Source organism: Frankliniella occidentalis, unplaced genomic scaffold, assembly GCF_000697945.3.
Source record: "Frankliniella occidentalis isolate FOCC.00 unplaced genomic scaffold, Focc_3.1 Scaffold1, whole genome shotgun sequence".
Lineage (NCBI taxonomy): Eukaryota > Metazoa > Arthropoda > Insecta > Thysanoptera > Thripidae > Frankliniella > Frankliniella occidentalis.
In genome coordinates this window covers 5,244,851-5,256,092 of record NW_026267131.1, presented here as the reverse complement: position 1 = coordinate 5,256,092, position 11,242 = coordinate 5,244,851, and the positions used below count along the sequence as shown (strand labels likewise).

At 45.6% G+C, this 11,242-nt stretch overlaps 2 protein-coding genes across 7 annotated transcripts in view; one reads left to right on the top strand and one right to left on the bottom strand.

Moving 5' to 3' along the window:
* Positions 1 to 330: 330 nt before the first annotated feature.
* LOC113217296 (exportin-5) lies at positions 331 to 7,479 on the top strand. Of its 4 annotated transcripts, none has more exons than XM_052269645.1 (17): positions 331 to 771; positions 1,216 to 1,515; positions 1,619 to 1,843; positions 1,921 to 2,385; positions 2,490 to 2,741; positions 2,834 to 3,109; positions 3,187 to 3,378; positions 3,453 to 3,683; positions 3,771 to 4,070; positions 4,161 to 4,301; positions 4,392 to 4,685; positions 4,775 to 4,898; positions 4,971 to 5,056; positions 5,138 to 5,382; positions 5,473 to 5,710; positions 5,796 to 5,963; positions 6,051 to 7,479. In XM_052269645.1, exons 2-17 carry the CDS (start codon positions 1,216 to 1,218, stop codon positions 6,204 to 6,206), a joined length of 3,693 nt encoding a protein of 1,230 aa, XP_052125605.1. In that variant the 5' UTR covers positions 331 to 771; the 3' UTR covers positions 6,207 to 7,479. The 4 variants fall into 4 exon arrangements, with proteins under 4 accessions (XP_052125605.1, XP_026292912.1, XP_026292911.1 ...); XM_026437127.2 differs by having other exon boundaries at positions 332 to 832; XM_026437126.2 differs by having other exon boundaries at positions 342 to 441.
* LOC113217297 (receptor-type tyrosine-protein phosphatase kappa) overlaps positions 7,473 to 11,242 on the bottom strand; it is a 30,605-nt gene continuing 26,835 nt past the window's right edge. For all 3 annotated transcript variants that reach the window (XM_052271389.1, XM_052272184.1, XM_026437129.2), the window contains exons 6-13: positions 10,077 to 10,709; positions 9,475 to 9,621; positions 9,299 to 9,398; positions 9,133 to 9,209; positions 8,904 to 9,035; positions 8,674 to 8,802; positions 8,342 to 8,529; positions 7,473 to 8,220 (exon numbers count right to left, since the gene is read on the bottom strand). In XM_052271389.1, coding sequence (XP_052127349.1) covers positions 7,998 to 8,220; positions 8,342 to 8,529; positions 8,674 to 8,802; positions 8,904 to 9,035; positions 9,133 to 9,209; positions 9,299 to 9,398; positions 9,475 to 9,621; positions 10,077 to 10,709 — 1,629 coding nt within the window. In that variant the 3' untranslated portion in view covers positions 7,473 to 7,997. The remainder of the gene's footprint in view (positions 8,221 to 8,341; positions 8,530 to 8,673; positions 8,803 to 8,903; positions 9,036 to 9,132; positions 9,210 to 9,298; positions 9,399 to 9,474; positions 9,622 to 10,076; positions 10,710 to 11,242) is intronic.

Genomic DNA, 11,242 nt, shown 5'->3' with positions numbered 1-11,242 from the left:
AATGATTTGCCACAGTTGCCAGCACCTAATAGAAAAGAAAGGAGGAGGAAGGTAAAGACTCCGGACCGTTCCGCCACCTACCACGAAGGCGGTGGACGGATCCCCCAAGGGCTGGTGGCACCCGGCCGAACCTTGCGTCTCCCTACGTTAGTGGCTTGACTCCATGAGTCGACCTATGGTCGCGTGCGCGGTAGTCTTCCCAGCGAAAGAATAGTGGAGTGCGGATGGCGGATTCCGTGGCTCTTTTCCCCCACTACTCAGTTTCTTGTGGACTGATTGGTGAGAACTGAGTAGTGGGGGAAAAGAGCCACAGAATCCGCCATCCGCACTCCACTATTCTTTCGCTGGGAAGACTAGGCGCGGCGCCCACGTCGTCCCACCCACGTCGCACGGGGAACGCACAGATCCAGCCCGCCGAGCGCACGGGTCGGCACAGGAAAAGTAACGCGGAAGGCACAGATTTGCACTCGTCTGCACCGAGAAGGCGCGGTTTTGCACGCATATTTTTTGACAAGGGAGGCTCTCGTGAGCCTCATCCTTTCCTTCCTGCCCGGGGCCCGGGGCCCGGGGCCACCCCTGCGAGCGTGAACTCAAGAGATGCTTATTGTCAGTTCTGATCTGGCTTCTGTGAATAACGTGCGGTTGCGGTCTGAGCAGGTCCACGAAGGCCTTCGGGGTTGTTATTCTTGCATTTTGGGGGCTTTAAAGCTCTGAATTTGCTGCATATTTGTTGCGGTTGACTGAAAATTTGTGTCTTGACAGATTTTGAAGGTGAGCGTTACTTTTGCGGCATGGTTGATGATGTTCTGTGAGATAGATACAGTTTGGCCAGGTTTGTTTTTGTGTTCCCCCATTATCTGTTATTGCTTTTATTGGCATTTTAGAGTGTTGTCACATTACATTGTCCTCGAGTCCTCGCTTGTCGACAAGTTTTCCTTTGATACGTGTTGGGGGAGTACATAGCTAAATTGTATTCATATCTTTCGATACATTAGTATTATTGTAAAGACATGCAGGTTATGATTCGTTTGCACTTTCATCATGAATGGATTAAACCAAGATTATTTTTAAAGAGAAACTTGTCGCACTTAACCATCATTCTGTACAATTTCCCTCTCAACTTCTGGACCTCGATATTTGAAAACTGTTTTTGAAATAAATAGATTGAAGGGTTTGGTAACTATCTAGAAGTTGTTTTTACTACTGATTTTTTAGATGGCTGCTCCAATGGGTGTGACAGAGCTCAATGTTGCTGTGTCACAAGTCGCTGTTGAACTTGTACGAGCCATTGAAATTACTATGGATCCATCAGTACCTCATCCCCAGCGGCTAGAAGCATACAACCATTGTGAAACTTTCAAAGACAAATCTCCGTACTGTGTTCAATGTGGTCTTTATCTTGCTCAACAAAAACAACTTTCTGAACATGTGCAACATTTTGGCCTTCAATTAATGGAATACTGTATAAAGTACAGATGGTATGATCTGCCCCAGGGTGAAAAAATCTTTATCAAGGTTTGTATATGGCAAATATGGACATATATTGAATTTTTTAAACATATTTTTTTAGATTTTACACTCAAAGAATAAAACTACTAATTATTTTTCTGCTGTTCAGGAAAATGCCATGAAGTTATTAAGTGAAGGAATGCCAATAAACTCTCCAAACCATATGAAGGATGCGATTTCTCGTATAGTCGTGGAGATGGTGAAGCGAGAGTGGCCTCAGCAGTGGCCAGGCTTGATGAGTGAGCTTAGTCACATCAGCTCTCTTGGGGAGAGTCAGACCGAGCTTGTGCTTCTGGTGTTTTTGAGACTTGTTGAAGATGTTCACACCTTACAGGCATGTTTATCATAACTTATTATTCAAAATTGTTATGTTTATTCCGCGTTTTTGATTCTTATTTCTGTTCTGTTCAGACTTTGGATTCAAACCAACGTCGAAAAGATCTGTACCAAGCTCTTACTATGAACCTATCGGAAATCTTCAGCTTTTTTGTCAGGCTTATTGAAACCCATGTTAACAAGTACAGAGAATTAACAGCTCAAGGAACTAGAACAGAGGATATCTTACCCCATCGTAGTGTTGTACAAACAGTACTGCTCACCCTAACTGGATTTCTAGAATGGGTTCCCGTTACTCATATAATGGCTGAGGAAGGTCGTTTGCTTCGTGACCTTTGTCTTCTCCTTGATCATAAAGACTTTCAATGTGCTGCAGCTGAGTGCTTGCTACTTATCGTCAGCCGTAAAGGGAAACCAGAAGATCGTAAGCCTTTTATGGTTCTCTTTGGGAATGAAGTGATGGCTTGCATGTTCAGGTCTGCATGTAGCAGCTCTCCTACCGATGAAGCTGATTACAAATACCTCAAGGTTCTTGCTCAGGTAGTGTTAAAATTTACCTTTAATTGACATATGTTTCATTGTAAATGAGTAAACATGGATTCAGTTGGTTTCTGATATGAAATTTTTGTGTTATTCTCTCGTAGGTCCTGGCGGGCTTGGGCTTGCTACTGTGTGCTGTGTGGGGTAAAGATGAGGGACCATCGGCTCAACCATCTAGCTTTGGGACATTTCTTGATATCATTCTAAGCTTTACTCGTCATCCCAGCCTTACTTTGACACGAACTGTGTCAGAACTGTGGGGTGCTTTGTTTAGACATGACTCAATTTCAAGGCAACCTATTATGCTAGAGTTCATCCCTAAATGGGTGGAAGCTGCTGCCCCAAAAGCCATCAAGGTATGGAACAAAAATATCTTTGTTGTCATTAAATGCACTTCTAGGGCTTACACCGTAATATGTTTATGACCAAACTTATTTATTCTATCCAGGTCTTGTACCCTTCTAAGAGAACTACCATAATCACAGCGAATTCATCTTATTTTGCTGGTCTTGACTATGATAGTAAAGAAGAGTTCACCACTTTCTGCAGTCAGTTGCGCATTATCATTTGTGAAAACTTTCGTCAGGCTACATTTATTGCTCCCCTTGTCACATATGGTTACACTGAACGCTGGCTTCAACAGCGTATTCAACAGTCTATGTCAGATCCAACTCCATTGACTAATACCTCTCCAGCATATCTGGAGTGGGCTGCTGTTGCTTGTGTAGGTTTCCCTTCTATTTTATCATGTATTTTATTGTACAGTAGAATTATGGTCTAATTTTCTTTTCCTTCTCTTAGATATTGGACAGTGTTTTGAATAAAATTTTGCAAGTGGCTGAGCGACCACCTCCTGCAGCAGGCCTTCGACTTTTGGAACAATGTTTGAACTTTGAGCCTGCAGATCCTCTAGTGTTGTCTGAACTATTGTCATGCGTATCAGCCCTATTTGTGTTCTTGTCTATGTCTCCTTCAACTAATCTGCTCACCTCAGTAAGGATCTTTTTATCAATTTCTTATTAAGATATGATTACGAGCATTTTTTAGTCTGTTCTTTTTCCTTGCAGGTTCTCAATAAGATCTTTGCGGCACTTGTGTTCTCCCAGCCTGGAGTGCCTAGAGAGATGCTTAGCCGAGACATCAAATCTGTCAGACGCCATGGTGCATGTCTTATGGTTAAAATTGGCACCAAGTATCCCTTAATTTTGTTACCAATTTTTGATCAAATATATGGAATTGTTAGCAATCTTCATAGCAAACCTGCATTGCTTTCATCTCTAGAAAAAGTTACATTACAGGTAAGTTTTTCTTTCAATATTCAATTTCTAAATTAAATTACATTTGTAATTCCAACTTTAGAAACACTAGATCATATGTTATTTTAGGAGAGCCTTTTGCTCATCAACAATCACTTTTATGAGTATGAACGGCAAACCAAGTTTATTGGAGAAGAACTGAAGGGTCCTAGTTCAGTTTGGCTAAGTTTGGGTCATGAAGCTTTTGCAAATGCTCCAAGTTTGATGGAAGCAGTTGGTTTACGCCATGCATTAACAGACTCAGTTAATGAAGAAAAGTGGGGAACTAACCGCTCAAATATTATGATTTGTGTGAATCTGATGATGGCTGTGGTGAAACGGTGCACCTGGCCAGATGATCCTGATAAGGCAGCTAGAGGAGGTTTTGTGGTAAGTTTTTAATAAAATGAGATTTATTTTTTTAAATGAGTATGTTTGGGATATATTCATAAAATCTCTTAATCTGAAATTGTGTTTCAGATTCACATGACAAAAAGTGGAAATCCAGTATATCGTAATCCTGCTGCCCCTCATGTCGTCCCAATGCTGCCAAACTTTTTTGCTCTATTGCGAGCTATGAACTCTCTGTGGACCCCTGAAGCACTTGCTTGCTTGTCAGAAGTGTGTATATCTCTTCTCTTTTGATGTATACATATTAGTTCACTTTCATCAAATGATCATTGATAAATAATGATCTATTATTTTTCACAGGATTACAGATTAGTCTACAAAATGACAGATGGTGAGCGCGCACAGCTGGTTGGCAGTAGTATCACTTCGTCCAGCCCAGATCTTGACCTTGTGGACTCAGCATGTACAGCATCTAATGGCTCAAGTGCACTCTCTAGTGCAAGAGCTCCTGCTCGAATGCAGTCATACATTAGCACATTGCATGATAATTCATATCATATCCTGGGAAGTATGGGAATGTCATTTGGATGGGATTTGTATCAGCTCCCTGACCTTGCAACTAATCTAATCAATACTGTTTTCCATGGCCTTGAGGTAAGTTAATATGTTAATAATGTCATTAACTTTTGCATACTTTGAAAATGTCAGTATCTTCAAAACTTTTTCTCTCTTTCTCTTTGCAGTTTATCCCTGACTATAGACTCAGACCAATTGTAAAAACATTCCTCAAACCATTTATTGGAGCTTGCCCCTCTATTTTTAATGAATCAGTCATTCTACCAGTGCTTGCAAATTTTTGCCCATACAGTAGGTATTGAAGTATGACACACTCAGATTTCATGCTTTAAAATTTTGTTAACACATTTCTCTGCTCCACAGTGTTTGGAAGACTCAATGCCAAATGGCAGTACTTAGCTGAACTTCGTGAAGCTGGACAGATTGATGATGAGAATACAGAGGCTCAGGTAAGCTTTGCACTTTGACCAATCTTTCATACCATCACAAACCCCATAAGTTGTTATAATTTCTAATTCCTATGGTTTTAGGAAGTCGTTGATGATATGCTCAACAGAAATCTAACAAGAGAATACCTTGATGTACTGAAAGTAGCTTTGATTGGAGGCTCTTCAGTTGTCGAGCTTGCAAACAATGACAATGTAGATGGAATGGAGCAAGATGAGGGTAGCCGTCCACCGCCATCTACCCAATCTATGGAAGTTATCAGTGAGCTAGGTCAACATATATTGCGCTGCCCACACACAAGTCAATCCGTAGCTTTGTGTGTCCTCAGGTAACTTCAAGAAAGGAATCTATAAATAAAGAAACCTGTCAGTCAACCTACTATTTAATATTAATCCTCTGAAATTTCCAACAATTGCAGAGCTTTGTCATGGCCCGACAGTGGAACAAGCTACAAAGCTGCCATGCTTACAGGACCTATGGTCCGTCAGCTCTTGGCAGATGGTAGTGTTTCACCCATGGTGGCCACACACATTATGACATCAGTTCTACAAGGACTCCAGCTCCATGGTCATCATGATGTAAATCAGAGTGTGTTGCTACAGCTTGGAACCCAAGTATATGATATGCTGAGACCACGCTTTGTGGAAGTGGTTGAGGTAGGTTTCTTTTAATACTGTACGTGAACATTTGGTGGTTCTTTGAAATAGTCATGTCATAAAATTATTGGGTTTATTGGATCAGGTAATGAAGCAAATTCCTGGAATAAATATCATGGAGTTGCAAAAGCTGGATGAAAAGGTTCTTAGTGGTGCAGCATCTGCTGCAGCTGCTGGTCCTACTGGTGGACGAACTACAAATAGTAAAACTGAGAAAGCAAAGAAAGACAATTTCAAAAGACTTACAACTCAGGTAAAGAGATCAGTAATGCTGTATAGTTTTTCAGTTCAGTGTTTCCATATTTCAAACAGATGTTAATTTTCTCTCTGTTTCTTTCAGTTAATTAACTGTAGTTTAAGCCAGCTATTCTGCAAGAAGGCTTGGATTGCTGAGCTGCCCCGTCTGGACGTTCCAAGAAGAATAAAACCACCTAGAGTTGAAGATTTACCTGGGGAAACTGGCCTAGCTAGCTTGTTCCATGGTAACTCAGCATAGTTGTATAATCATTCCATCATATTGAGACTGAGATCATATCTGCTGTGTTGTGATTTAGTTCCTGTAATTTTTGTCTTGTGATCATATGCTTTTAGATTTTTGGGTCATTTTAACCTTGGCATATTCTGTTGCTTTAAATTATTTATAAAAAAAGAAATGTACATATTGTGCCTACAGCTGCTCAAAACAAATGTCCATCAAATGGATGTATCATTTAAAAACTATGAAGTTTGATTAGTTACCAAATGAATTAGGTAGATTGAACATTGCCTTAAGTATAGTAAGTTATTAAATAAGAATTGCTTACTGTAAATATCAGTTGAATTCCATGAGCATGATTGATTCTTTTATATTGTGATGAAATGATTTGCACAGAAAATAATCAAGATTTTTAAATATGTATTGTAATGTCTCCTAGTACTGTGAAAATTGATTCAAATGATTGCATTTCTTCTCAATATGCCCCTGGTGTAAGTACGGTGTGCCCATTAATAGGTTAAAAAGCAAATCTAACTACATTTGGTCTTCAGTAATCTCCTGCTTTAAACTAAAGGTAGTTCTGTGTTTTGCTTCTTTTTTGCTTTCTAATGTCCAGGCATGTTTTATCATATAACAATATCCAAAAATTTTGACTCTTTAAATAAAAATGAACTAGGTAGGAAGAATTTCTCAACTTCAAATGACAATATTAAAATGTGATTAATACTCAAATAGTGCATTGATGAAATTATGAAAATAGGTTTAATATGATCTTAAACTACATGCAATTCAGCTGAACAGTTCTTTTCATTCAATTGTTGTTTTTTTTTGTTAAGTAAAAACCTATTTATTTTGGTTAGATCTCATGGATCTCTTGAATTTGTGCCTTCTTTAGTTGTCTTTTATTATATATAATTCCATGACAACTTTTATTCTGCTCCTCTCAAGTTTTCTCAGGGCTCCTGGGTCAGCATTTATAGATCAACCGTCATTACTAAAAATGTCGGTGTGATCTGTAGATCAAAATTATGTGTAAAAATGTGGCCATTATTAGAGACTGACAACTCATTTATGTTCCTATGAACTGCAATTAAAACTCCTCAGATTTCTCAAATTTTTAATTTTCTACATCTTATAAACTTCTGAAGTTATGAATATGTATTAGGTGTTCCAAGCTTAGTGAGCTTGTGCATTTTACTGTCACAATTATAATGCATTTATTACTATTTTCAGAACCTTACGTGTCACACATGTACTACAGGTAAAACATAAAATAAAATGTCTGCATTGTGTATTTGTTTGCATTTTAATGCCTTTCCTCTGCACAGATGGACACACGAAACTCAATGTAACATCTTTGAGCAAGACTTAATGAAGGTTTGATGTCTATTGCTTTCAGTAAAACAAGTGGAATAGGTTACCACACTCTTAGTTCAAACAAGCAAAAAAATGTTCAAGGAAATGCTCTTCTGGCACATTTTCTGCACTTAAGAAAAAGTCCAGTCCTCAATGAAAAATCCTCAGAATATTGCTACCACTTTGAATCGAAGACATTTTCTGCTCAGTCATGTCTTGTAGTGGAGAGAAAGACCGCGGGACAGTGCAGTCCCTTCTTACTTTCTTTTCCCACCCGATTCTGGTAAACGTCCCTCTCCCCACCCGGAATGCAGCAAGCTCCTGTAGCGGTTCGAAAGGTCAGCTGCGGCGACAGCGCGTTGCGGCTGCCCACCCGAGCCTTTTTCTTCACAATAATGGAAAAAAACGACAAGATTCTCCCCCGTCACCGAGAGTAAGAACCATCCCTACGCCTCCTCATTTCTTGCTCGCAGCCTCGACTTCCTTGTTGAGGTAGTGCAGCACGTAGTGCAGCACGAGGTCGTAGCAGTACTTGTACTCCGTCATGCTGCCCATGAGCTGGGGCCGGTGCCTGCGAACCGTCCGCACCGCCTGCAGCACGTCCACCTCCCCGTGCTGGATCACCTGCTCGATGCAGGCGTTGGCCGCGCAGTACACTCCGCAGCGGCTGTGCCCGTCCCTGCGACACACAATGGCACAAATTCATGTCTGAAACGAGTCATGGTGACGCCATAGTGACGTTATAGGGACACTCTATAGTGGCGCCATAGTGACTTTTCCGTGCTTGTATGGCTACTCACTGGCTGACGACAACGACGGGGCCGTAGTCGCAGCGCTGCCGCCACCGCTCCACCATGTTCATGAGCTCGACGAGGGAGTTGGTGGACGTGGGCACCTTGTGGTCCATAGGCCAGCACGTCAGCTGGAAGAGCTGCACGCGCCGTGGTGGCGCTTTCACGCCCGCCATCAGCTCCGTCAGCGAGACGATCTGCGGACAGGCAGGTACACACCGGGTCAGGCGAGCAGTACCGCGCATTTGATGTCCCAGTAAGTGCCTCACCATGCCCCCGCACACAATCCCAATGCCCCCGCTATGCACGCTCTTTTAGACGGCAAACACCTCTGCGCCTACCTTTTTATTGATACGGAAGACCCACGTTCTGATGTTGCTGTATTCGTTGTGCGAGATGTGGTCGATGGTGAACACGGGGCCATACTTTTTCGAGTGGCGGCCCTCCGGCCAAAAGGGCGGGTAACTTTGCTGTAAAATACAAAAAGTCCGTTAATTATTTCGTGGCTGTAAAGTAACGCCAAATAAAATGAGTTCATTTTGTTTTGGTTGGGGTTTTGGGTTGAGCATACCGAGTTCTTGGGTGGGACGCACAGCACTACCACGGCGGCGGCCTCGTAGTCGTACACCATGGACCAGAGGTCACCCTGCGTGTGCTTCAGCGGCCACTCCGTGATGATGTACTCTCTGGGCTTGGTGTATCCCTGGAGGGACGGGGGATTATTTTTAATAAATTACAAGATTAAGTGTCACGAATACCTTTATTTCGATGGCCTGCTCCTTTCCAGCAGTTCAACTCACGTCCACGAACACAGCGTTGATGTAGTCGGTGAAATTGTTCCCCTGGAATGATGTGAGGTATGGTCGAGAGTTGTCAGCTGAAACGTATCCCAAGTATTTTCTATCAACGTTCCAACTTTTCTCTCATCTCGCAAACTGCAACCATCATACGCCACCATCTACTCACGCGGCACAACGAGGACGTCCCTGTTCTTCTCCCGGTTGTCTCCGCGGTGTCCGCCCGCGCAGTCGCCTATCGTGAACCGCGGCGTCTGCTTGCAGATGAGCTGGGGCCAACAGATTCCAGCGTCAGCCTGGGTGATAACCTCGACGAGACGCTTTTTTGTTTCGACGGACGCGTACCTGGTACTCGCGCTGGTATTCGCTGAGCTTGTTGGGCCCGCGCTGGCCCTTGGCGCGCAGCCTCTGCGACAGCTCCTTGACCGGGAACCAGCTGGGCCCGCAGATAGCGTGCTCCTCCAGGGTGTCGTACACGAACTTGTACTGGTCCTGCGGGAGGGGCGGGCGGGCGCGTTAGTTACGCTTAATGCAGCCCCACTGTGAAGCGGTACACCACCCACCGCCGGGTGGCCGACTCCCCCACCCCGAGAGAGGAGGTTAAAGGACCTCAACAAGACCCCTGCACGCGCGGGAAAAAAAATGACTACGTTTTCGGACGCTGGATACGCATGGACTGCGTTCATTTGCCGTTCGAATAGTTTTCAGGGCATGTTTCGGTCCGTCTGTGCACCCCGTATTTTCGCATTCCAGCCGAGTGGCATGGCACCTGGGCCGGGACCTCTGGACGGACGGGGCGGGGCGGGGTAGGCCACCGTATCGCTCGGCGGACACGCGCGCGCGGCGGGCAGCCTACTCCCTCCACCGCAGGCGCTCCGCGACCTGGATTGGGCCGACCTAGCTCGGGGGATCCTGGGCCTGGCCGTGGCTGGGGCGGGCGGGCTTACCACGTTGTCGATCATGCCCTTCCTGGACTGACGCAGCTTCTTGAGGTAGCCGAACACGTCGAAGCAGTCCTCCTCCTCGGCGAGCTCGAGGTTGGCGTCGATGGCCAGGTACACGCCGGAGCGGCCGGCGCCGTCGCTGCAGTGCACGACGCACGGCCCGTGCTGGTCGGTCTGGCGCTGCGCCGCCACCACCATGCGCACCCGCCGCCGGAACTCGAGGATCGAGTTGGAGAACGGGCAGGTGTGGCTGGGCCACTCGGTGTAGTGGAACTGGAGCAGCGTGCGCTCCTCCACGATCTCCTCCGCGGGCGCCGCCACGCCCTGGCCCTGGTCGAGCGTGTTCTCGCCCGCGGCCGGCTGCACCCGGTTGTACCGCACCACCCGCAGAGTCCGGATGTGGAAGTTGGCCAGCTCCTCCTCGCGCAGCACCGACACCTCCAGGTCGCCGTAGCGCTCCGGGTGGTCGGGCGCGGGCGGCCAGTACTGCAGGCACATGACCTTGATGAAGTCGAACGTCTTCGTGAGCATGACGATGCACGACGCCCGCTCCTGCCACACCATGCACCAGAAGTCCACGACCGTGTGCTCGGTCGGACCCTGGGTGACGATGTAGGCGTTCGGCTTCAGCATGCTCTGCAACAAGTGGAAGGGGAAACAATTAATCTCGCCGGGCGGACGCGGACAGAAAGGATTGCGAGTTCTACCTCGCCCTCCTCCAAAGCGCGCTCAATATATGATGTGGCACTTTCACGAGGGCAGAGGCCGTGGCTCGCCGCAGGGTGTTTGACCGGGGAGGGGGGGGGCATGTTGGCAGGGAGCCAGTGGTAACGCGCGAACACCACTGGACACTGCGCCTATGGATCGCAGAGGAGGTCCTAGATGTGTTGCGTTTGTAGAGTAGCGCTGTATCGCCGTGGGGTCCCCCTACGCAGCGCGATGGCTCTTTGCTGCTGCGGTCTTGCTGGGGTGTCGGTGGTTCTCTCTCTCTCTCCCTCTCTCTCTCTCTCTGACGGGTATGGGTGTCCTTGGGGACGCAGGGCGTGGCCTTAATGGAGTAAAGGGACTCTCGCACTCCCTCCCTCTCTCCCGCTCCTGCTCCACTCTTTCTCTTTTGTCTCTTCCTCCCCAATCCTTCTCCCCCCACCCCTCTGTCTCTCTCTGTCTCT